This window comes from Chroicocephalus ridibundus, chromosome 8, assembly GCF_963924245.1.
Source record: "Chroicocephalus ridibundus chromosome 8, bChrRid1.1, whole genome shotgun sequence".
NCBI classification, from domain to species: domain Eukaryota; kingdom Metazoa; phylum Chordata; class Aves; order Charadriiformes; family Laridae; genus Chroicocephalus; species Chroicocephalus ridibundus.
Genome location: NC_086291.1, coordinates 18,856,953 through 18,883,827, shown reverse-complemented (window position 1 = coordinate 18,883,827; position 26,875 = coordinate 18,856,953). Strand labels below are relative to the sequence as shown.

The following is a 26,875-nucleotide window of genomic DNA, read 5'->3' as shown; positions in this document are numbered from 1 at the left end:
GATGAGTAGACAATTACCTGTGTGCAATTAATAAACCCCTGCTGAGCCCTAAACTTTGGGAGCAGATCTCCCCTTTACCTGGATTTTTTTTTTCCTTTTTATCATTCTAGTAACTGTTCCACAGGGGTTCTGAAAGTTACGCTTGCTTTGACTCAGTTTCAGCTTTGATGGAAAATCCCAGGATCATCTTTTTAGATACATAAAGGTGTGCAAAAGTCTGATCCCACAAGATTCTGCTTTCATCCCAAGAAAGTGTTGAGCAGCCCTAATTCGTATCGAGATCTTTGGTAGTTGGCAAACTGAGCATTTCCTGGGAAGTAGAATTAAAATCTAAAACGTAATTAAGATAATGTGGCTTCTTTCGTACGCTTGTTTTCAAAAATGTGAAAACTGAAAGTGGAAATTTGTGATGACTCTAAGTGGTCTTGAGAACACTAAACTGAAAATGAAAAATTTTACTACTGCCTGAAAGCAGAGCACCTCTGTGGCTGGAGCCACAAGGACTGTACAGAGCTGATAGATGATTCACACCTGTTGCGTGTCATTTCAAAAGCAGCATGTTTCCTAGTCACTTGCCAAAGAGAATTGTTCTCTTGGCGATTACAGTGTGTTTTATGTGGATTTATGAACAACAAAGGATATATTTTTGAGTTTCCAAATACCTGCTATTTCTCCATCCATGGCTTTACTTTTCCTCTGCTAAGGGCACAAAAGTACATCAAAGTACATTATCAAAAAACACCAGCTGAGTCTGAGCCCCATGTGGGCTGCTCTGAAAGGTGGTTCAAGTCTTTGAATTTTATTCTGAGCAGATTTACTCTTCTCTTACACGTTCAGCCACAGGTCTGATACCATGTAGCTCAGATAAAAATATGAAGGATGCTGCTTTTCTTCTGCTAGTATATTTGCCTTGGTCTTGGCTTTTTGGGTGGCTTTGTTGGTCACTTGTGCTGGAGGGGCCTTGATGAGTAGTGATGTAGCTGTTGCTGTCAGGAGAGGGACTGGTTCATGCTGTGTAGCTGTGGACGCTTAACTTTGTATTCTGGGTCATCTCCCAAAGGTGCCTACCTCTCTCTCAAGGCTAAATTATGAACTTGCTTCCTACTTGTGAGTTCTGAATTATAACTATGGTAAATACTTAAAATGTCATAAAGCAAACAAAATAAATATCCCTATTGGATCAGGTTCAAAGAGGGGAAAAAAAAAAGGCAATAAACATTTAAAAGGAGAGAAGGAAATAGGTAAAATAAGAAACAGAAGACGCTATTTTGAGTGTGTGCAGTGTTCATGCTCACCAGTGTATATATTTGGGCTGGTTCTGAGAGTTGTTCTTTCTGGGGAATAGTAACTTACGCCATTTGGCACTTCTGCCAGGTATCTGATGTCCTCAACTACCATGGCAGCCTTGCAAGGGCAGTTTTTGTAAGACTGGAAAGTTTTCTTAAGGGACATATAAAGGCGCTTTTTTTTTTTTCTACATGAGGGGTATATGTTTCCTTGCCTCTGTAGAGTGCAAAGAAAATTACAATCCCTATTTCCCGCAACGGTCAGCAGGGTAATAGTGTGTGTAATCAAAATATATTCCTAAACAGGTTTTGTTCGTTGGCAGAATACTTAGCTTTTGGTAGCGAATTTTCAAAATACTGTACTTGATCCTCATTTCCTCCAACTGCAGAAGAGCCCTTTGAACCGCGGTCCTCGCTGTGGTTAGTGGCCGTGGCCAGTATCTCTTGGTCTTGCGAACTGATTTTCCATGTCAGGCTTGGAAGTGTCCTCATTTAGCCTCAGAAACATGACAGGGCATGTAGGTGAACTCAGCAGCGGGGGATGTTTCTGTTACAGTCACTTTTAATGTCCTCACAACAACAGGAAGAAATAGAGCTGGGGCACTTTTTCCACCCTGCAACCTCTGAAAGTAACCACTGAAGGAGATGAAGTGAGGAGATAAAAATGTATGTGGCAGCAGTTTCTTAATCACCCAGCCGGCTGCGTAATGATCGCTCAGATAAAAATCGTTGATATATTCCCAAATATTTAAAATATTCTTTGGTTTTAATGCCCTGGCTTATCCTAAGTATGTTAGAGAGAGCTTCTTTTGGTTTGTTCTGAAGAGTAAGTGGTTAATGTTCAAGGCAGGTGTTGAAACAGTGATGGTTGCCTTTTTTGGAAGAGTCTGTTGAATTCTTTCCAGAAAAAATAACGTGCTTGGCTCACTTAACCTTGCCTTAGGTCCATGTAGTAAAAATCCCAACATTGGCAGGCACAACAGAACTCTGCACTCCTTTCTAAAACCTGGTAGTGGAACCAGCATTTCAAATAGACTTTAGTATGTCATTAAAAAAATAAATTATGATAAGCTTCATGTTTATTTAAAGCTGTTTACTGTATGATTGTTTAGTGAGGATGCTTGTGCCAGACTTTTTAGTTGTTCTGCTCTCTGTCTGTCTGTTCCTCCCTAGTAGGACTTAGTAACTTCGGGGTTCATTGATAGGATCTGTCTCGCAGGAAGACATTTGTCATGCCGCAGGATGATGCAGAAGGTTTTCAAGTTTTAATTAGTAATAAGTGGAAAACCAAGTGTATTCTGAGGAAGAAAGTTGCTGTGTTAGAAGACATTTAAATATTTCAAATATCAAGTGAAAAATACGGTGAAAATGCATTATGGCAAGCTGATGCACTTCTTTGGTCGGTATTTAGAAGGAATAATATTTTTCTCTCATACTTTCCTCAAATGTCTTAAAAGATTACATTGACGTTTCTTTACTCTAATACTGACCGTAAAAAAAAATAGGAGAAACGTTGTGTAAATGAAAAGCAATTTCTGTACTTGTTGGATAAACTGTAGTATTTTAGAGGTAGTTAAGGACGTTTGTTCCTGAGAGCGGAATGCCAGCATCTATTCAATATCCCTGCAAAATAGTAACTGGTAAAGTCCTTAAATCTTGCCATTTTTATGCACAGGAGATTTTTCTAGTTAGGACAGGGCACTACAAAGATGTCCCACATGTCTTGGATAGAAAGGACAGCGTGGTGAAGAGGCACTCTGTACGCGATCCCTGCAAGGCCTGTCTTGTGCTATGTCAGTGTCATCCTACAAGACTGTGCACACGATAAAATTCAGTGTGTTAGGAGCATTATAGAGGTGCCCCATAAAACCAGTCCATGGTGTAGCTCCTTCTAAGCAGCGGAAATACAAAGTGAATGCTATTTGCTAAATATGTTTTAAAGATAACCGTGGGGCTCTCCTTTCCTAGTTTTGTAGAATTGGGGGCAGTGGATTTCCTCTAACGGCAGAGTTTGCTTTCTTATTTGAGAAGTATGAGAGAATTGGGAGAATATAGAGTATTCTGTGTTACACTGAATAGAGACGTTCTTCATTTAAAGGAAATGTTTTATGGTAGTCATATTAAAAACAACAAATAAGGAAGATCGTTCGGAATTGAAACAGATGTTAGTTTAAACTTTGAAAACTACTCTGGCAAAAGGATTCCTGAGCTGGTTTTTGTGACAGGTCTGGTCAAATTGAAGTCTGAATTACACGGGCCTTCTTGTACAGGAGGGTAAGTGATGTGTGCATAATAACGCAATAGCTGGAGGCACAGGGAAGAACTCTGAAATTCTTTCAGTGTGCCACAGGGTGTAATTTATGTGTCTACTTGAACAAATATTTGTAGGTGCTAAACAAACTGATATATAATGTCATGAAATAGTGTTGGCAACAATAGCTCCAGGGAAGGTAATAGTTGGTTGCCATTAGTTAATTTCTGTAATTGGAACCTGACTTCAGATAATCTCTGTTAAATAATTGCTATTCATGTATTTTGTTGTTTAAAAGGTTAGAGAGATACTTACAACCATTATTCTGTTATAACATGTAAATAATACTCAGGACAGGTTAGAAATTGTTGTGATGTATTTTTCACTCTTCCAATCATCATCATTAGTAGTTTTGGATTTTCAGTTGGAGGAAAAAAAAAAAAAAACTTTTGTTCCACCAAAGAAATCTGGGTTAGTAGAAGGACAGGGAAAAGAAAGGGGGAGGAGAACAGCAGAGTAAGTCACACTTCTTCATGGGCTGCTCTGGAGACAGCACAAGAAAATGGCACTTCTTTCCTGAAGCCTTGTCTACGGCAGCAGCCTGGAAGCAGGGGCTGCGTGTTTTATCTGGGCAAGCACTGCTTACGTACTACTGCAGGGAATATGTCCGAAGAAATCTTCACTGATGCGTTCAAACCTGAAGGCTTTTCATCTTGCTGTGTTTTCTCACCCAAGCACGTGTTATTATTGACTTGATGTTTTAGGTATTAGTGGAAGTGTGCATGGAAGGACTAGCCCAGGTAGGGCATGCAGGCCCCAGTCCTCAAGCAGCTTGAAGGGAGAGACAGTGAAGGGTTATGGCTCCTGAGGTTGGGCAGATGAAGGAATGCTCTTCTTTCACCACTCGCTATAGGGACCTCTTGAGAGCTGGTAAATGTTCTGGAAGTGTTGGCCACATTCCTCTGCAGGGACAAGAGAGCCAAAAAGTTGCTGTTGGGGTGATCTTGCTTTGCAGTAAATCTGGAATTACTTGTTTATCTGTCAAGACCAACGCAAGTTGAAGCAGGTCCCAATCTGAAAGAGAGTCTGATCCTGTGCCCTCTTCTTTTCTTGAATGATGCTATTGCCACTCTGCTGAAGTTGTATTTGAAAATCTTAGGCTTTTCCACAGAACCTGTTACACTTCTACTTACTTGTTTTTACATTTTGACTATTTCAAACAACATTTTAGTTTTTGCAGTCTACCTGAGTTCACATAACCTATTTATAAGGATTTTTCTGAAGATGTATAATTCATCTCTTTCATGTGTTTGACTAAAGAATTTGCCCACTTCATGTAAATAAAGCAACAGTAAATATCTGCCCTTTCTCTTAGCCTTTCTCTTTTGTTTCTCTGTTGGCCTTTATCTGTCACTGAGCTTGGACTCATGTTCTTTCTGATTTGGGAGTTACTTCAGCAGTTCCCAGTTTTATGGAGCTTTAGATCCTTCTCTCTCTTCAGTTCCTCAGATCATCTGATTCTTCCTCTCTCCTTTCTTAGTTTTCCTCTTGTCTTACAGCCCTCCCCTCGCCCCCACCGTTCAGCTGCCCTCGCAGCACTGTCGGACCACTTCTGCAGCAGTAAGAACAACTTCGTAGAGTGGCTCAGAACCCTTCGTTAGTCAGTTGTCATGTGGACCCCAGCTGGGCTGATGGTTACTTCATTTTCTAAAAACACCTCTGAAAAAGGAATCATTATGCAGACATTAAAACACGTGAAGTTCAGGCATTGTTGGAAATAAGTCTCACTCGCCTTCAGTGAATGCATTTGGGTGTGACAGATTACATTGCTTAAACATGCTGCCTGTCTGTGTGAATAAATGTACCACAATAAAAATATGTTTTTATTCCCATCAGGTGTCTTTAGGTTCCGTTGTTCAGTTTGAGAAAGGAAATTTCTCGTTGTCAGCAGAAACAGAAGAAAAGCTTTTTCCTGAGAAGAACGAACATCTGCTACAGTGGGCCCAGAAGGAATATGGAGCAGTAACATCTTTCACTGAACTCAAAATATCAAGAAACATCTATATTAAAGTAGGAGAAGGTAAAACAAAACAAACCCAACAAAATTGATAGGCACTTCTAGATGGTGAGAAGTCTTGCTGTAGTATTTTTTATTTTACTTTAAACTTTAAACATACCTCTCATTTTCCAAGAGGTGTGATGTAAAAGGAGGAGGCAGAGAAGTAAGACCAGGTCTAAAGACCAGACCTTGGATTTAGGCAACTCTTAATGGATTCTGGTGCCTTAATTTTATGCTCATAAATGTGGATGCAATTGGCCAGAATCTTACAGGAGTCAAAGCTTCACCTTTTAAAAGGAATAAACTACTCATGGTAATTGTTTGGTTGTCTTCATCTAAAGGACTGAAGTAGAGAACCTGAGGTAGGGGGTAATTTCTAGAAAGACCTGAGTTATATTTTTTTCAGTATTTGCTTGTATAAGGATCCAGACTACTTTGGGCAAAGAATTAGTGCTTTCTTCACCAACGTAAGTTGCCTCAGTCTGATGTCCTTGTGCATTTTCATCTCAAGGAGCAAGATTTCGTGTCCCCGTGAGCCGCATGCCAAATTCATCAGGTGGCCTAGGAGGTGGGAGAGGACTCCAGCTCCTCAGGGATTTCACAGGCCCACATTAGGGTAGCGTTTGGGCTTTTAGCTCTGTAGCTGAGCAATGTTGGAGCAGACTAACAATATGAGCCTCTGCAGCACCTTCTGGCTTGTGCTTTCCCTCAGCTGGCTGCTGGTCACATAGCACGTCGTCTGCAGTGGAGTTCCACCTGAGCTGGTCATGAACCATGGATAACACAAGAGCCAAGGCTCTTCTCTTCACTTTATTCTTGGAGCAAGGCAGTTGGTTCAGGAGTCTTTATGCCCTGATTATCTCTGTTCAAGTTAATTTTCTGGAAAATTGAATGTATAGTTAGTAAAAGGAAATTTGCAGGGAGAGCAGACTTTCCTCTATTGTGCAGGAAGGTTGGGGGTGAAATTTTTCTTTTTCGCAGGTATGGGATGTTTTAAGCTGTCAGTGTTCTTTACCTGATGGCCTACAATTCACTGTTTTTTTTTTGTTTTTTGAAGATGTCATCCAAGTTCAGGCTAAAGCAAACATCCAGATTTAGGCTAAACCAAAAGCGAGAATAAAGGCTGGTAAAAGTCAACTGGAACTAATTTGCATTGCAGGTAGTAGTCCAGGTATTTTGAAACTAACTGTTGCCTCTCAAGAAGTTCAGTGATGGGAAAAGTAGAAATTAATAGAATATTTTATCAATATCCAAGGAGTACTGGTGGGCTCAGCATTTAGTAGCACTAGCAGCCTAATTTAGTAGTACTTCAGCAATGTTTCTAGAGAAACTCCTGCATAGCTGAACTAGTTGGCTACAAAAAAACCCACCCAAAACCTTCTGTGGATAAAACGTTCTTTCCTAACCACCTGTATCTGATCATTTGATTTCCTAAAGCATGAGGCTTGCCCCCCAAAATCGGAACATGCCTGTGTTGGTTTTATCCAAAGCCTGCCAAATTTGTACAGGATTCCCCTGCGTGATTTTTGTTCTACTTGGCATCAGTCTTGGGTTTTAATGCCAGAAAATCATTCAGAAATATATTTATTAGCTTATTAAAGTGCTCTTGGAACGTATACATGGGAGTAGTGGTCTCCGCGTTGCAGAGATGAACATTTAATTAGATATGTCAAAAAACAGATAAAATTCTGTTTGGTGATTTGCACGTCTCCAGTCAAATGAAGCAGCTAAATAGGAGAGCTTTGCATCATCTTTAGAATGTGTTAAAACACAATTTAATTAGGAGTGAGTACACAAAATGGAGCTTGGCAGGCGACCAAAATAGACAGTTTCTGAGAAGGCTCCTACAAACCAGCTCAGCTGTAACTGAGTTTGATTTAAATTCTTGGCAGAAGAATGAGTATGTGTGGGGGTTATGCATGTGTTCAGGGGTGGGGAGAGGGTCAGTTCTTGAACTGCAGCAGTCATGCGAGGAGTTCTATGGAAACCACGTGGGACGTGGACCTGGTCTGCTTCTCTGCAGAGTGAATGATGGAATCCCTGGATTCCACAAATGACAGCGTATGCTGATGGACATTTCAGGCTTTTCATACAAATCTCACACTCCTCAAGTGCTTTAGTCGGATGCCCTCAGTTGCCAGTCTGTGAATCAGAGCTAGTATTGCTGATAATGCATTGGTGGTCATGTGAAGTAGTTCCTTTCTATGTGACCAATACAGAATTTAATGGCAGTATTCATGTAATTGTCTATGTTAAAGCTTCATGCAAGTTAGAAAAATATGAAACTGGAAGATGTAACATTTTAGAAGTCGAGGCTGTAGCTGAATAAAGCATGCAGAAAATGCAAGCCAGAGAAAAGATCTGAAAAGGGGTGATCTTTCATAGAATAAAACTGTTTCTGACGCCATGGGTCTCTGAAATCACTTTTGAAGCTGCAAATGAAAGGCAGCTGAGCGAGCTAGCAAACTGGGTCAGGGCCAAGTGCATCCCAGTCCTCTCGATTCGGAAGAGCGGCCGATCAGATAGAGCAGGGATGGTGAGCACAGTGAGAACTTACAGGGGCCAGAATGAGGGTTTGGAGGAAGGGGGCACAAGAAGTGGGGTTCTCGTTCTTGCTCTGATTTGTGTAGTGAAGGAGACGGCAAAGTGATTGCCGTGATAATCACTGTCAGATTCTAGAAAGCTGGCCTGCTCATGGTGAAAGTGATCTTAGTACACGTTTTTCAGCAGAAGTCAGTTTAATTCCTTCATGCTTCAATAAGATAGGATTTTACAAGTCAGGAAGATTTACCAGTTAGCTAAATGTTACCTAACGCATCCAGTGCCACCAGTGTAAATCCAGGGCAGATGTGCTAGCCTGGAGGGAGCCTAATTTCAACAGATTTCTTAGCTAAATAAGAAAAAAAAATAAAATAGTAGTCAACCATAACAATAACTCGGCTGGAAAATGTACAGTCTGTTTACAGACGGTAACACTGTGCTCCTGTCCTGACAGAAGCTGGAGCTTCAGTCCTGACTGAATTTGTGGCCCGTACACACTGGTGCACGTACCCTGCACACTGGGCTTGCTTGGTTTTATTCCTTGTGCGTGCTTCTGTTGTGTTAGGCTTTAGCTACGCGTCCTGCTGGGGGTGAGTACTGCTGAGAGCTTCCACCCTCCCTCCAGAGACCGCTGCAGCCCTTTTCCTGCTCGCGTTTCTACCCTGCCATTAAATGTCAGTCAAGGTTCTGATCTCCAGTGTGCTATGGGCTAGTATACTGCAAAATACACGTGAAAAAGCCCCGCCATCAGAGTGGCTGAGGAAAATCCCAAGCGCCTCGCTTATCCCCCGGCTCAGTCTTTGAAAAGCAAAGCTCTGCTTGGATGGCATTTTTATTGCTGAAGCGAACTGCTGCTGCCCAGGGCGCCTGTCCTGGAGAGCGACACCTGGTTAACGGTGCTCATCTTCACAAAAAAACCTCGTGATTTTAAGCTGGGATACTCAACTTTTATCCAGTTTAGCCAAGAGCCTGTGAGTGACGCCTAATTTGTGCAGAATAGAGCAGACGGTGTCTGTCCTCGTCTGTAAAATGGAGGTGCTGCCCACAGAAACTACAGATCCCAGTGTGCAATCCTCCTCCATGCGAGCAGCCTGGCACCAGCCGGAGGGGAAGGCGGCTGCCAGATGCTTCGCACAGCACAGCCTCGTGTCTGATTCCATATTGGGAGTCTGTGGAGGTTGGAGAGGCACAGGGTCCATAAGATGACTGTTTGCTGGCTGGTTTAGCAAGGTTTTTAATTGATTGCAGGCACCTGCAGTCCCTTTCCAAAGTAAGTAGACAGCCCTGAAACTAAAAAAGAAAAGAAAAAAAGAAGGAAAGAAAGATTAAATGGATCCCCTTTTCTCTTCCAGCCCAGATCTTGGTAACTGGCGCAGGTGAGAGTAAATACATTTTGTTGAAGGAGGGAGGTAAATCTGTACGTCAGGTAGCCAGTGACAGAGTTAAAGTTTGGTGCAGAGGAAAAGCGTGCTATCGAGCGGAGGCCCAGGCTGGGGAGCCTCTGTGCTGGTGGCAGCCGGAGCAGCCGTTCTTGAGAGCTCCAGAGACGTTTAATGGAAGTGCCAGGAGCAGGAACCAAGTTCTTTGAGATGGCAAACGATAGCATGTGTGGTAATTATCCACACGCTACTCACAGGCTGTTATTTTACGGCTTGAATTGTGTTGTACGGCAGCAGAGAAGCAAATACCTAGTATCTCTGTCTGTGTGTGTATGTGTATATATATAAATTCAAGCTCAGCGTAGACCATTTGGGATCATTTTCCATTCTCTGCTGTTGTGGGAGGAGCTGGCAGAGCTGCAGCTGCGTTCAAGGCTGATCTGGCAGAGCACATACCAGATGTTAGAGGAGCACTTTGCTTGGGCAGTATGAATACTTATAGCCTCATACAGCTTTCATAGATTCTGTAGGGAAGATGTCAAGGTTAACATTCAAAGGCTACTTTGTGTAGGATCAGGAGAAGAAACTCCCCTAATTGTTTCTGCAGCGGCCGGGGTCACAGGAGTCTGGTCTCCCTGCGGAGTTGTGTACCACACACAGATGCACTTCAGGGGTGACATTTCAGCTCTCATTTAGGGAGCAAATGCTAACAGTGGTCTCAGCTCAGCTTTTAAGAGTTCGTCCACAGTTTTGCATTCATAATCCATTATATTTGATTTTTTTTTCTTTTTTCTGTCTTGCTACTGACCTTAATAGGAAAGCCGCCTTTGTAAAGCAAAGGTCAAAGAGCCAACCATTTGGAATTATATTCTTACAGGACTTTGTGTCTTTGAACATGATACTTAGTCCTTCTGTGTATTATGACAATTCATATATAAAGCTATCTCAGAAATACAATCTATTCCTATTTTTCAGTGGAAATATTGCTTCTTGGCATACAGCAATGTAGGCTGTGCATAAGAACGTCATACCAAGTGACTAGTTTTTATGTTTTGCATTGTATGCTAGTTAATGCTTGTGATCAGCTAGGCAGTTAAAACCAAACAAAGAGATTGAATATCTACTCTAGAATTTCTTCATTTCAGTTATGGATATTGTGGTCAGGCTTCCTTAACATCAACAACTGATTTCATCCTTTTCTTGCTATATTCAGTTTTCTGTGCTCAAGAGAACTGCAGTATTTCTGGACAACGCTGACTCTGACTAAAAAATATATAGAAGAATATATTGAGTAAGGAAATGGAAAATACTTTCTGTAGTCTCTTAAGTATGCTAGGTTTATAATAAAAGGAATAAAACATTTCTAAAGGGAGAAAGAATTGATCACAGAAGTTTTCTATCAGTTAATTTCAGAAGAAAGAAATCTTTTTTTTAAAGATGCAAGGAACAAGTTAAATGTATTTTATTCCTTTTGAAAAATGCTCACATATTTTGCTTCAGTATTGTTTTCAGATTTCTTTGTAGGGATTTTTCTTTTATTAAATATTTAAATCTGTGAACGGTTTCTGTTTTACATCAGAGATGTGGTGTGTTGTTGCAACAGTGATCTCCCTTTAAATATTATGTTGATTTGTCATAAGTGCTTATGATAGGTAATAGATATACCTTTTAGCCTAAAGACCTATATCATAAAACATAGTGCCACACTGAAGTAAACAGTACATACATGCATGTAAGCTGATAACTATGTGTAAGGGTGTATGTATTCTTTTTTTTTTTTTTCCTCTTCCAGATCAAGTTTTTCCTCCCTCGTGCAACATAAAAAAGAACTTTCTATCTTTAAATTACCTTGCGGGATATCTACAACCAAAAACAGCAGAGGGGTGCCTTATGTCTAACTTAGTCCAAGAAAGAGAAGTTCATATCATTGAACTAATCACTCCAAATTCCAATCCATACAGGTAAAGTATTGTCTAAATAGACTAAATCTGCTTGAAATCACAGCTAAAGATTTCACCTGTCTATTGAAAATGAACTGAAAGTAGCCATTTCATCCTTATGAGAAGAGCTTGGACTTTAGTACTTTGCCTTAAATAGAAATCAATTCTTCAGTGTGTAAAGATCTTGGATTCTGCTTCACGATCCCAGGATTTTTCTGGACAAGACTGCAAAACACGTTTTTTGCGGACTGTATCCTGCCCCTCTTCTTGCTCAATCAATCGCATTTTTCCAAGAATAAGGTGAATAACAGAATATGAATAAGGGCAGCATCTGATGGACAGGGTTTAAGATGGGACCACTGTAGGAGGATGTGAGAGAGAGGATAAAAGTAATCTTGACCTGTCACAGGTAGGGATGACTGGCAGCAAGGCCTAGGGCAGTGGCCCCCAAACAGTGCTCCAGAGGTTGCAAGTGATCTCCAGTCCACGGTAATTGTTCCACAGTTGGTCTGCAGAATCATAACAGTATTTTCTGTCAAGTTTCCAGTTGAGTTTAAGGGATAGTCTGACAATTGCGAGAAACGTTAAGGGTTGACAGTGGTCCCCTGACCAAAAAAGTTTCTAACTAGTGGTTAGGGAAAACTACTTAACTCTCTGTAGATGTTACGAGGTTTATCTAAATTGTCAAAGGTACCTTGGAAGATAAAGACGTTTAAAACATTGATCCTTTGCTGGTTTCTCCTAGGTCTTAGTGGGAGCATGTGGATGGCATTTGCTTCAGATAGTCATACCTGGAAAAGCTCTTCATAAGTGCCGAGTATGGTTGCTAGAACAAAAATTTGCTGTGAAACTTAGATGGTTTTCCCTTTTGCAAGAAGTACAATTTCATGAGAGATAAGGTAGACTTAAAATCCAGTCTGCATACTGCAGACACTGGATATCCAGCATTGTCCAGTCGTGCTCCTCCTGCAGTTACATTTGAGCACATCCCATCCCTAATGAGGAAATCACACAGGGAGACAGAGGTGGGAGGGGAGGGGTCTTTGCAAGAAGAGTAATGATCTCATTGCAAGATGGTGAATCCAGAGCCTGAGACTATTCTTGCCTACCAACCTTGGGAGAGTAAGGAAGCTCTGGGATGTAGTGGAAGCGCAGTAGGTAAGTGCAAACGATCTGCCTCTGTGTGGAGAGAGTTGCAGCCCCATCCTGAACAGAGCTGTTCTTTAGCATCAGCATCATCCCAAGTCCCTTGCAGAGTTACGCAATGACAGCCCCGTCTCCAAGCCCTCTGGACTTTTGGCTTTGGCTGGTAGTAGATAGGAATTTGTTTTTCAGATGATAACACTGCAAAATGTTTAAATGTTTTGTTATTAAAAGTAAAAAAGTAATAAGTTAAATTCCTCTTGCTTCATTCTTAGTGTTATGTATTATCCACAGCTATCTTTACAAAGTTTATATCCACAAAGAAACATACAGAAGCTGAGCTGGGCATGTGTAAAACTGCAGGAGGGGAAACGGAAGTCCCAAGATACACTAAGTCTCAGTGCAGAATATTAGTTGAAACCTGTTACTTGGGGATGGGCACGTTCTTGTGACATGTGGCCCCATAAGATGATCTGGAAGTAAAGGGTTTTCTGTTGAAACCACTTTTTTTGCACGATGAGATGTTATTGATAGGTACAAAGCCATTTGCTCTACTTATTTTACTGAGATCTTGAAAATCTGGATAGTGTTCATCTATTTTCCAGCAAGGAGTAGGCTGAACATCTGTTTTCTTTTCTTTTCTTTTTAAAGTAAGTATTTATCCAGAAGTATTGGAAACTGAATACATGGCTTAATTCCTCAACACACGCAAGATCCTATGCAAAGTAATTTCCACAATTTAACTACCGAGGCAGAGACACTCCCCAATATAGTATTTATGCATTTTTTTGGTATTAACCTGCTTAATTTGTCTGTTTGCCTTTTTAAAGGTATTATTTTGAGCTTTAATACAGTTATAGCCAGAGGAAACTGAAACAGCAATATTTAGACGCTGTCGCAGTGAAATAAGAAAACAATATTTACTTTATAAAGCAAATTGCTAGTCATATAACTAACCTGCTCTAAGTAATAGTTGAAATGAACATCGTGCTACTTGTAAACAAGAGACAAAAGTATTATTTGTCTAAAAAGTATTTGTTTCTATTGTTATGCAAAATCATTTAAGCGTATGAGGAATAACAATCTGTTTTGCACATGTTGTGTTGCCTGGGATAATCTCCAGCATTTTAATCAGCTGGCCAGACAGTGGAAACATGATGGATTGGAAGAAGGTTGATAGCTGAAAATTTCTGGCATTCTGGTCTAACTTTCTCTCTATTTTCCACATGCAGTGCTTTCCAGGTGGATATAATTGTTGACATTAAACCATCTCAACCAGGCGCCAAACTTGTCAGAGACGTCGTACTTATCCTCAAGTGTAAAAAGTCTGTCAATTGGGTTATCAAGTCGCATGATGTCCAGGGAAAGCTGGAAGTGATTGTAAGTTAAGGCACCTTTGTTTTTTTGCTGCAACAGTATGGAATCCATTTAAATGTGATACAGTGCTAGATCATATTGATTTCTGAATGTTTTCTCTCTTAGCTGCTTTTTTAATTATTACTGCCTTCCAAGGAGTAAATACAGAAACTATATATTTTTTTCTCATTAACTTTTAATATATGGGCTATTAAACTGACCAGCACATCACAGAAGCCAAGCCAGGTGGTTAGTGCAAGGATTTAGGGTCTATGTCTTTTCGACTTCTGTTGAAGAACCCTAAACACCCGGTTGGATGTTCATCTCCCGTTTTGCTCTTACTTTGGTGAGTGGATCTACAGGTTCATCTCAGAAGTTGGAAAGATGCCTATGAGTGCAGAATGGGTAATCCTCGATATGCGACACACACCCATGTCCCTTTACAAGTGAAAACTTTTTTACTCCTTCCACTTGTGGTTGTAGTACTCTGTAGCCCTCTTCCCTGCCAGTACTTCTGTCCCCAGCAAGTGTTTGGTCACCTCTCCTCGGACTGCAAATAATAAGTTTTTAAAAAATTAAACCCAGGATCTCTAAAGCTGAACTTCTGAAACTATACTTACACATAATTGAAGGTTCTGATTCAGAATGATTTTTTTTTTTGTACAGGCTTTCTTGCTCAGCGGCATTTCTACTAAGAAAATGTGTTTTCCCTTGCTCTGAAATAAAGAAATAAATAAAATTGGACTGATCTTGCAGCCGATAAATGTGTGGCCTAATTCTGTCTTAAGTGATCAGTTAGGAGCATGTTGTACAGTTGAACCAAATGTTTGCTCAGGACCACCCAGTGGCCTCCTGATTAACAATTTTGCAGTAACTCAGATGTATTTTCAAACTCCAGCTATCTGTCTTTATAAGAATCTTACTCTGCTTAGTAGCTTTCTCCTTTTAATGTGTGCAAGGGCAATTCTGACAGGATCCAAAGGATGCTTGATCTAAATCTTCTAAGAGGACAGATTGGTAGGCAGGATTTCATGCTAGATTTTGAGAGTAAGGGAAATAAAAGGAAATAAATTATGTTACCTTTTGATCCCTGATACATCTTTATCTTACGGATAGGAAAGGATGTTCTGGTCATTCTATGGGTCCTAAATAATCAACCCTTAAAGAGGAAGGTCAAGGTTAGTTGCCCAGGATTACTGCACTTGTGAGCAGAAGGGCAAAAACCAATGCTTGACTTGAAAGTTTCATTCTGGGTTATTACATAAAATTCACCACTCTATATTTAGGCCTATATGGGTCTGCTTGCACAGGGCAGAGAATTGTGGATTAGTTCACTTCATGCTTTGAGATAGTTAAAGTACCATATTTCATATCCATGAAGCTACCTCTTTATGGATGATGAATTTTCAAGGAGAGGAATTCTAAAGGATTTTAAAGTGTCTCAAGTACTGCACTTGAGTATAGAAAAGCAAGGCTGCTATTCTTTTTAAAGTTCTTTATTAATTATTGAAAGTTATAAGTAAAAAGTGTAAGTGAAAATTCTTTCTGTAACGAGGGGTGGAAGGTAACATTTTATTTAGACTAACAAAAAGAGAAAGTAATACTATATATGGAAACTTCAGTATATGAAAGACTTTGTATATTTATGTTAGGATTTGTGAGTAACTGTTTGCTATATTGCTTCATTTATATAGATGCTTCATTTTCTGAATGTGTGTTTGTTCCCCTTTATTTAGAGGGGAGTGTGGGAGGGAACTAAACACCTCCGTGTCATTAAAAAGCCTGTACATCCAGTATTTAGGATCTGTTCATATCTCTATTAAGCTGAAGGCCGTCTTTCCAAGCCCAAATTTAGACAATGCATAAAAACATTACTAAACAATTAGGTAATGTTTCACAATGTTCTTTTTATTAGTTGAATCGGTTCCATGCACTTCAATTTTCCTAACTTCTTGCCCTCAGTACGAATCAGAATTGTCTTGAGGGGATTGGCAAACTGAGAGGGAAAGGTTAGTGCTAAGCTGCCTCAAACCCAGGACTGTGAGTTATTAAGGTCTAAGTTCATAGACAAAAAATGAAAAAGGCTTTTTAGGTCATCTAGCTCATCTCCCAGCTTGCTGTGTTTCTTGAAACTCTGAAATAGAATGGACACAAAACCAAGTTAAAATGGGAATAGTTTAGGTAAAGTAATTGCACATAATTCACACGCACCACTTTCCTCCCAGGCTGTGTTTAACCCCTGTGTGCAGTCTGTCCTTACATCAGCCCCCGTGCGGTGCTCCTGTGTTTCTGTGCTTGTGGACTATCTGGTCCTTTGGGTTCGGTGTCCTTTTACAAAGCTCTGGGTTCCCCAGTGGAAGAAGAAGCCAAACTGCAGAAAGAAAATAAATGTGTTGAGGGGCAAAGAGCGAGAGAGGTGAAATGCACAGAACAACCCTGCGAGTGTTTCAAAAGCTTGGAGGGGCTGTTCTTCACATGAGAACAACTGCCCACCGGTTTCTGAAATGGTCTCTCTCTGTTGGGAGTAGGTTAGTAGGTGGCTCTGATTGCTTGGTTTCATACACTGCGAGTGACGGTGTTGGCAGGGCAGACAAATGAAGGAAGGTCTGTCTATTCCTGCAAGCCTTTATGCTCGGTTTTGTTTCATTGAGGCAATGCAGGACTGAACATTTAGAGGCTCAGCGTGGAGTGGAGAGGCATAAACAAGCCCTGGAAATGGTCAGGTGCCAGCTAGGACAGTAAAATTCTGAGATAATATTTGTTCAGCTGCCTCCTCATGACAAAAAAGAAAAGGAAAGCAGAGAGGGAGATCCAGCAAAGTTGGGATAGAATAATAGTTCCAACCAGTCAAAGCTGAGTGGTAATATGAAAATGTGTGATAAATCATGACCAGATTTGTATCTGTTGAAGAATAAAAGATTATTTGATCCAAAACAGTAATTAGGCACTAAAATTTAGGATACCTATTGCTTCCTTTTTGTTTCTTATCTTCAGTGGCCTTTGCTAGTTGTTGGTAATTGTACTGGTAACAGTATCCTCAAACCAAGACACTCTGCAACTAAAATTCCCTCTAACTTCGGTTTTGAAGCTGTGAGTGTTTAAAGGATGCAGGACTGGGTCATTAGGAAGAAATGAGGGAGGGAGCTAAAAGTAAATCGTGCCATTCCGGTGGGACTGACGGACGTCCTGAGCTGTATTCAGTGGTTCGTTCAAAAGCTCCGTTTCTGAGGTCAGGTACAGAGGTGCAACCGAGCTCTGTGATGTTGGGCAGCAGGTCCCTATGACCACTGCCTAAAAGCAATCTGGGCAAAAGATATCAGTACAGTCAGTCTTTTGACATTCTAGAGTGAAAGACAATTAAGATTTGTTCACGTTGAGGGAAACCAATGGGGTCTTAAAATAAATAAATGCAGCCTATATGATGAAGGTAATCAGGCGTGGAAATAAACGTGTTTGCTGTAGAGCATTCAATAGTATCATCTGCATATAGAAAATGCATTTAATCACACTGCGGGAATCATTGAGAAGCGGGTGGTCGTGCCTTTCCTGCCGTGTGTATGTTCAGCTTGTTCTGTAGTCATTGACGTGATTGTTGTAGTGATAATGGTAATGTTGTGCATGTAAAAATAAATATGTGTCTATTTAGCTTTGTGTGAATACACGTTTAAGTTTAAGATGCCAAGCACTTAAAAGCAAGTTAAAGTCTAATACCAGTGAATATTTTCTAACCGCCCCTCTAACAGCTAGACATGTTTGTTATATTCTTTTGACATGCCCATTTGGACAACAAAATTTGAAATTTTGCAAAACATTTACAGTAAAGCGAAAGCTAACTGACTGTGTGACTCATCTGTATTCCATGGCCAACTTTGACGAACCGTTATTTGTAAATTATTTAATAATAAGACGAAGAGGTCGGCAAGTGCATTTATGAGTTTGCTGTATCAATGTGTTTGTGTAAAACTGCTTTTGTAAATTGAATTTTAAATTCTATTTGTGTGCAGAAAATAAATGTTGTCTTTTAAGTAGTTTGGCCTTGCATAAATGTACACGCTCTCACTTATCGCTTTATTAAGCATTTAATTGAGTCCTGTTTAACATACTTAGCGTTTTGCAGGAGGCACACTATGTTTCTAGTATGACGCGCATTCAGAGAGGCACAGATTGTCCTCGGTGCTAGCTGACTTTAAAGCATAAAGGTGTCAGCTCTACTTCATGAGCATGCTGTGTTTTGCCTTTTTCAGTAATGCTCATTTGAACCAAGGTTTCCCCATATGTAGCTTAAGAAGTGCTCTAATCAAAGAAATTAAGGGGACATTTGGAAAATCAGTTGTCATCTTGAGTTCACCTCACCTCAGAAGTCATTTAAACTCAGTTTTGAAGCAAATATGGCATTATACAAATGGCTGTAAATATGTCCGTGTCTCGCTTAGGGATTAACAGTTTCTGACTACTTTGATTTATTGTACTCCAGGCAGAGGCTGGGGGGAAGGGGGGGCTTTTCTCCATGTGTGCAGCAGTTCTGTGGCTAAGGTGGCAGAGTTTGGTTTATTTCCCAGGTGTTCTCAGTTTGCTGTTATTTAATAGAGTAAAAAACATGTTCAGTCACTGTCACTGTTCCATTTTAAGTATCCTTAAATGGTAAATCATGAACCAAGTTCTTCTTTGTTTGCAGACATCAAATAGTATTGGTTTTGGAAAGGAAACGGAACGATCCATGACTATGAGTAAATCAGTAATACCTGACATTCCCTCATCGCATGAGAGTTTGATCAAGTGGGCTTATGAGCATAACTATAGTCCAGTTACTTCCTACACAAAAGCTCCTGTTGCTAACAGATTTCATCTGCAGCTTGAAGATACAGGTAAGCTTGAAAGATGGACTTTTAGCATATAGAAAAAAATATATCTTGTATTTCCAGGAATATGATGGCTTGAAAGGTGCTTTCTCAGTTCTGAAGCTTTTTTGTGGGGGCTTGCACTACTTTCACTGCTCATCATCAAGAATTCTAGTAATATCTATGAATGCTGGTTAAAAAAAATAATCTGTGGCTTTTTGATGAGAAAAGTCCAGGCAAATTGTGTTATTTCCTGCAATGTTGGTGGAATTAAATGGTTATAGTTTATCCAACTCACAGGCCGTTATAGATGACCATGCTCAGCGTTCACTGGAAGAGACTTCAGCAACTGAATAGCTCGTTAGTTAATAAATCCAGCATGGATTAATTTATTTTTTTCTTTCCCCAAAGTATCGGCATAATGTTTCCTTGAGAAAATTAAATAAACTTTTAAATTGTTTACAGACGAAACTGGCTTACCAAAAAATCTGAGCAAATGGAATAAATACAACTGTTAAAAAAAAAAAAATCTAATTATTTGGCTGAAGTCTAAATGTACTCTGCTGATGTAAAGATATCCGGGTCCATTGAAGCTAGTGGTGTTGCATCTGCTTTTTCACTAATTCTGAATTTCAATCAATGAAAATATTGTTTAGCTGTTTTGATAAAGCTTATGTTCACATTAATTTTATCAATTGCACTCTCATGGGTTACAGATAATTATCTGCTTGGGCCAGATGTTGAGATTTCTGTCCTGAGCAGTCGTGTGTACGAGCCAGGAGATAGTGTTCTCATTTACTCCCAACAAAGTTAACTCTTGTTTAACTTCACTCTGGTTATGTCAGTAGCTCCACAACAGCGGAGTGACTGAGTTCATGATAGGGCAGGTAATGGCAGAATTTCACCCAATGATTTGTACTTAGGCTATTTCAGCAGCATTAAAATAGTGTATTTGCTGAATGGGATGTTTCTTTTACCTCTGTGGTTGCCTTTTGCATTTAATAGGCCCACTCCTCAAGGCTCATTTTCAACTCTTAGTGAGGCAGATATATAGCAGGGACTAAATATACCAAGATTAGATACCTCGGTAACAACTAAAGCCTTCGTGGAGCAGCTGTGGCTAGTTACCTGAAAAGTACAAAGATGCTGGTCTGGATGTCCTTCAAGAGCTTCCTTTCTGGATAATACTCTTTTTTTGTATGAAAATGATTAGTTCTGAAGACTTTTATGAAAATTATTGAATAACCTAATGTTCTTTCTCCCCCCCGCCTTGTTTTTTTTTTGGTTTTTTTTTTTTTTTAGAAGAGATGAATGATGAAGAAGACCATTCCCTTCCTCCAGAGCTGACAGAATTGCTCGGTGCGAACCCACTGCCTGCCCCAAAGAATCCTGCATTAAGTGATGGCCTGACTTTTCCTTTTCACATTAACAGAGGAAGGCATGACACAGTGGGAGAAGGAATCTTCCCATCTAGGGATTCAGTGGATACATTAATAAATCATGACTTTGAGCATTCCCTCTCGAAACACAAAGAACCGGAAGAGGTTCAGGGCAGTGCTGGTGTAGCCCTGTCAATAAAGTGCGATGAGAAAGTCATGACAGTAGCTGTAGAAAAAGACTCTCTGCAGGTTGGTGTGATCTCTTATTCTCAAATTTGGGCAGGCTTTTTTGGGCAGTCCATTTTGTTTCATAGAATCATAGAATCATTTGGGTTGGAAAACACCTTTAAGATCATTGAGTCCAACTGTAAACCTAACGCTGCCAAGTCCACCAATAACCATGTTCGGAAGTGCGACATCTATGTGTCTTCTAAATACCTCCAGGAATGGTGACTCAGCCACTTCCCTGGGTAGCTTGTTCCAATGCTTGATAACCTCTTCAGTGAAAAAATTTTTCCTATTTGTATTTCAATCAAAAAAAAAAACATTCTAAGATCTACAGGCATCACCACCCAGCTCCCCAGAAAAATAGTTTGGTGAGGAAACTTTACTGTAGATATTCCTTGCTATAACTTAGGGTCATGTTTCCTCTTCCCAACAATATGGTAGTTTGTAGAGGGATTCCTGATGAAAGTTTTGCAGGGTTGGTTCTGTCAAAAAATTACTGTGCTCGACCATCAGTCTGAGTTTTTAATCTCCAAAATACAAAGAAGCTGCTTTTGATAGCTGTGTGAGACCTGAATAGATCTCTTTACCATCTACCAGCTGACAGGTTGCTTGTGTCCATTTGCATTGTGGAAAAGAGCCTGATACAGACAGCATTTTTAGCTCATTTCAGACTAAACAGAGTCAGCATTATTAATCAGCAGATTAATAATGAACCTGTTGTTTTCTTTGTTCCATGTTACATTTATTCCCTGTCTGTCATGTATAACAGCATTTTGAGAGTGACCTTCCCTGGATGTCCGTACAATGAACTTCACTTCCTCCTCTCAGCAGTCATGAGCAGTATTCTGAGCTGCGCTTTAAGCAAGAGCCTGACACAATTGTGTTTCAGCCACTCACAAAACGCCTTTGTTTCAGGCTAGCGGCTACACAAGGACAGAACTCTCGCTGCTGGATCACTCTTGCAAAGCCAGGATGAATGGTACCCATTTCATTTTGGAGTCTTTGCTGAACAAATGTGGGACTCGGACAGCATATATCTTCAACAAGATTGTTTATTTTAACTCTGTGAGTATTTTACAAAGAGGAGCCTTTGCGCTGCACATCATAGGGGTACAAGGAAGCCATTGTAGTTAGCTTTAGTCTTAGCAAAAAGGGGGCATCCCGATCTTTTCCTGTCTAGCTCAAACCTCGTTGCAGCTACAGGCCCTGTATTCAAGTAGGTATGAAGGCTGCACATTCAGTGTGCTTCTGTGGAGAGATAGTATCCCAAAGGAAAAAGGAGGAGTTGGAGTTAAATACTTTTATAAAACTGCATGGCTGCACTTTGGGGACCATCTGTACCAATCTCGGAGAAGTTGTACCAGCTTTCGCTATGCAGCTTTGATGTACTGGTACATAAGCAGTGCTACGTAGCTGTAAGGAGGAATAGGAATGAAGGTTTGTGATTGCACAAAGCAATACCATTTAATTCATATGCTGAATTATTTTAAGTGAACTTTCTTTTTTCCAAAATTGTGTGTGAAAAAGGCTTTCAAAATGTGAGGAAAAGACATTATCTGTTCATGCTTCTCTCTTATAATTTGGATTCATATTTGCTATCAGTTGATATATGTGATGAAGGGACTCCAAGTATTTGTATATGAGTGATGATGCTAAGGAGCCCACTTAGGTTCTAAGCGACTGTTTCCAGACTGGCTCAGCTTATGAGCTTGAGTACAGTGCAGCTAATCTGGGTTGGAAGGTAATGACACGTTTCTCTTGCTGGAGCTTTCCAGTACAGAGAAGTAACCCTGGCAAATGATGGAAAGCCTGTGGTCCAACCCAAACACAGCTAAAGCAATCTGATCTGACCTTGCCTGGGTAAAACCGTTCTATACTGGCAAGTCTGTAGCACCTAACTTTAGAAACAGTCCCAAACCAAGGCTGTGGATAGAAACATCTCCAAACTACAGAACTGCACGTGTGTGGAGCTAAATACTGTCATTGTCCCTATATTCTATTATGGCTCGAACTAAAATGGATATTTGCCTCCTCTCCATCGTATCTTTTAATAGTCTTGGCTACTCACTTAAATTCCGAATCATGTATGGTATCTCTCAGAATGTGGCAATGTTTCTCCTAAAAAATAAACCCCATGCAGTGGAGTCTCAAAGAGTGTATATGTCACTTCTTAGCAGTTGCTCTATGTCCAAGAAAACAAAGATGAAGTCCTGGAAGGGAGGGAGCTAGCTGAGGAGCTGCAGGGCGTACAGAAGCAGAGTGTAGAATATTGGAAACCAAAACCAGGAATTTTCAGTTGAAGAAATGGAGAAGTGTGCAGAGGAGGGAAAAAAAAAAAGCAGTAGAAATTCAGAGCAAAACAACAGAAAAATGAAGAAAGGGACATCGTGGTTTTGGGTGTACATTTCTGAAAAAAATATGCAAATGACAGAAGAGAAAATCCATTAATGACCCTAATACTTTCAGTGATTTTCTGTGAGCGCATTAAGGAAAACTGCAAGTTGCAAAAAAATCACTTTAGAAACTGGTTTCTTTTTCCAGTGTTGGTTATAGAAATACTACAAATAGAATGGAAATGCTAGGGTTCTCATTCAGACACCAGCACCCAGGCTGGTGTCTTTACTGGCTCTGAATTCTGGAAAAAAACTAAGGGGCATTCTCTAAATATAACCTACATGTCTTACATGCTCAGCACAAAGCTGTTTAAGACGTGTTTTCACCGTCTGCTTAGCTGGTGCACTTCTTCTGGCCTTTGCATTGTTCTGGAGAGAGGAGAAAATAATAACCATGACGAGAGAATGCTCAGTTATCACCTAATTTTATGCGTTTGCGATACCTTTTGTGCAGATTGTCATTCAGCTGTCATCGCCAGCTGAAAGCAGCGGCTTTGATGATGATGACATGGAATCGGGTGATAATGGATTTCCAGGGGATGCTGACGAGGGAGAAGTTGCTTTCTCGAGCTGGCCTGAAATAGCGGTATGTTACTCTTGGGTTTGCACCTGACAATAGAGAAATGCCTATTGTAATAGGAACTTTTCATAAATTACACTAATTCTATAGCAATTAATTTGTCTTTTAACACATTTCTCTCACTTCTATTTCTTGTGGCCCTGTGGAGGATTTGCACTAAGTTGATGGGATGTGGGTGGGCACTCCAAATTCGTCCTTAACCAGCCGCCACTCCCAACTCAGAATGTATTTGTATTGTTTGGGTTTTTTTCATTTCAGTTTAATTGCACGCTGCACCAGCCAGAGGATGACAGAGGCATGTTCTGGCCTCCTGAGCCACACATCACCAATGTGACCTTCAACATGGAGCTGTACAAAACAGACCTGTTCCTCGCTCCCTCCCAGGGACTCTTCTCTGTTGCTGAGAATGGGCCAATATATGTAGAGGTAACAAACTGAAAAAAGCTTTCAAACTAACGGAAATATTTTGCAAGGCCGTGCAGCAGAGCCAGATCTGTTCTTGTCAGTTGAAAGGTCTCATTGTGCAGTTGCTTTAGCCAGACAGGTAGGTGCTTTGGTGGCTGCAGAGAACAGAAACCATGGGGTAAGAATCAGGACAATGTTTTGGGTCAAAACGAAAGGATTCCTGCAAAATAGATGAATTTAACTACAAGGTAAATTGGTCGTTCTTGCCAAATCTGCTTTTCTCTGCAGAACTTAAAGGTGGTCTCTGAGCTCTTGCTCTGAACTGGCATTTCCTGATGAAGACTTCAGGGCCTATTTTATTGAGTAATGTGGCTGAACCTCATCTGAAAGATGCAGATATGCAAAAAATTATTACAAGTGTCTGTTTTCCATATGCTAGTGTTCTCGGGTTACACAGTTAATATAGATTCTGATCTCTCTGTGATGCACTTAGACCAGTTACATTCCTTTTGAATGCTATCACACAAGATCCAACAACTTTAGATAAATAAGTCCAGCAAAGACGACAGCCAGGTACCCTTGTCTTCAGATGCATTTTGGACCTGGTAATATTTCCAGGTGTTGCGAAGTTGCTTGTGAAATCTGGGGAATTTCAAACCAATTCAGTCAGTGTTTCTAAAGGTAGTCACGTGACCAGATTTTTGCGTTTTTTAAATAAAGGTATGGATTAATAAATACAACATTGGCAATGAAGTAGTATCACTAGTTTATAGATGAGCGAATCACGAGTGGTGAGCTAGGGGCTTGTAAGACCAGGAAAATGAATATATTGACTGAAGCAGTGCTGTTCCATGTTTCTCCGGCCCAAATTAGTTCCTCTTCGTTGAGCCCATGCCGCACATGGTAAGTGTAGTGGCCCATTTGAGATTGGTGCAGTTTTCTTCATTGTTTCAGTGTGCTGTGTCTCTTCCTCATTCTCTACCCGGTGAAAAGTACTTGAGACAATTGAAGCAAAAAGAAAGCATGTCACCCTCAGTTAAGAATACATTTATAAAGGACACGTTATTTTTTTCATTTGGATAAAACTGTCTGCTTCCTTCAGCAATCTGGGATGAATCCCCCGGCTGTGAGCTCTTTGAATTTGTCTGGTTCTGGAGCTGGAACTGTTTATTCAGACAGATGTTCTGATTTCTTCATCACCTGTCCTGGCAGAAGCCTTTTTTTTTCTGTTTCTCCTGCTTGCACAGTGGAAAATCTGTATCTGTTTTGAACTTCTGTGACTCCCTTTTTAGCTGACACAGATTTTTTTCAAATTTTTTTCATTTTTGTTTCTGTTTTGCTTTTGTTATTAATAAGTGTATTTTGGTTTTTTGGTCCATAAGTTGCTTAGGTCATAATCTGTAAGAACTCGATACCTCCCTTTTCCTTCTCTGCTAAAAATGTTTTTTGTGTTTGAATCTTTTGGCTTTTTTCCTTTGTTTCTCTACTGTCATTTTCTTATCATATTTTGGTCTCCTTTTCCTCTTAGTTCTCTTCTTTCCTTGAGATATCATTCATCCTTTTATTTTCCTGATGGTGTTTCATGATACTGTAGTATGCCTGTCCTCCGTGCCATAATCTCTTTTCTAACTAGTTTACACCATCAGCTTGTTTATCTGTCAGTATCTGTGGCTTGACTTTCATTCATCCATCCTTATTTCTGTTCTTTTTAGAAGATGGTCGTTCTTGCTTAGATGCTACGGCACATCCCTTCATCTCTAATTTGATTGCTGCTCACATAAGGGAGAGAAAAAATGAGAAGTGCCTTTATTCACTGCACAACTTACAGCATCCAAAAATTTCTGTATAGAGCACAGGAAAATTTGGCAGGGTCTTCCTTAAATATACATGCAGCACGTAAGGATTAAATACACATTTAAGGCACATTTCATCTAAGAACGAAATTATTTCTTGTGGAACTGTTTTCATCAGGCAGTGTTAATGGTTAGGCACATCACTTCTGTTGTTTATTAAGAGCAACATGCTTCATTTGTTACAAATTCCATTTACATTTTTTTCCCTAATTATTCTGTAGCATTTGTTGTCTGCATTCCAGTCCAGCTGAACAACATCAGGGCCCGGGAAGTTTGCAGTCTTCGTTATTTTTCATAAAAGAATATGAATTTCAGACTTACAGTAAACTAAATGGATCATTTCACAAGAAATTAGGGCTTTTTAGGAGCCTCCCCCACCCCCCCAGTTCAGGAATGCCACCCACACGTCAGACCATGACCTCTTTTCTGCCTCTGCATTCCTCTCCTGGCTGGGGGTGTTTCTCTGTTGTGTCTGTTGCATTTTTTTTCCTTTTTCATTAAAGTTTCAAAGAGATACAATGAGGTGGAATTAATAATTGACTTCCATACAGCTTTATTATAGTCTGTGTGTCTAAGGAAAGCAGTGCCATCTGAGGTGGCATTCGCAGTCATTAACTACGTGTCTGATCTGGACTGGGTTTTTCCGCTGCTTTCGGAAAGATAAGGGATTGCTGTATTTATGCACGGTTTTGCTATTAAACAGCTGCTGGTCTTGAAACCAAAGATTTTCTGTCTCTCACTTTGACAGTCTACCCGTAACATTTAGCCTTCAAAATAGTTCAGATTGGAAGTGGCACTGGAAAACTGCTTAAAAAACTGTTGATAATGTTAATGAAATGTGAACTAAAAATGTCATTTCGGAGATCTTACCATCTCTCTCTTTTTACTGCAGGTGTCCGTGACTAAAGCTGACAGATCCTTGGGCTTTGCCATTCAAACATGCTTTGTTTCCCCGTTTTCAAATCCAGATAGAATGTCTGACTACACCATTATAGAAAACATTTGTCCTAAAGATGAATCTGTTAAATTCTACAGCATTGAGAAGGTGAACTTTCCAATACCACATGCACAGAAGGACAAAAAAAGGTTTAGCTTTGTGTTTAAACCAATGTTCAACATCTCACTGCTATTTCTTCACTGCGAGTTGACTTTGTGTACAAATAAAGACAAAGATACTCAAGGACTGCCAAAGGTCAGTAATTTATTAAAGTCTAAACTTCTGATTTAGGTGAAAATAAGATATT

At 40.1% G+C, this 26,875-nt stretch overlaps 1 protein-coding gene across 2 annotated transcripts in view; it reads left to right on the top strand.

Annotated features, from left to right (window-relative positions):
* Positions 1-26,875, top strand: part of TGFBR3 (transforming growth factor beta receptor 3) — a 125,881-nt gene that overhangs the window by 81,842 nt on the left and 17,164 nt on the right. The window contains exons 5-13 of one of the 2 annotated variants that reach the window (XM_063343949.1): positions 5,434-5,617; positions 11,309-11,477; positions 13,832-13,979; positions 18,631-18,820; positions 20,099-20,421; positions 21,316-21,465; positions 23,248-23,379; positions 23,632-23,799; positions 26,524-26,823. In XM_063343949.1, coding sequence (XP_063200019.1) covers positions 5,434-5,617; positions 11,309-11,477; positions 13,832-13,979; positions 18,631-18,820; positions 20,099-20,421; positions 21,316-21,465; positions 23,248-23,379; positions 23,632-23,799; positions 26,524-26,823 — 1,764 coding nt within the window. Of the gene's footprint in view, positions 1-5,433; positions 5,618-11,308; positions 11,478-13,831; positions 13,980-18,630; positions 18,821-20,095; positions 20,422-21,315; positions 21,466-23,247; positions 23,380-23,631; positions 23,800-26,523; positions 26,824-26,875 lie in introns of both variants that reach the window. The other variant, XM_063343948.1, reaches the window with a different exon arrangement.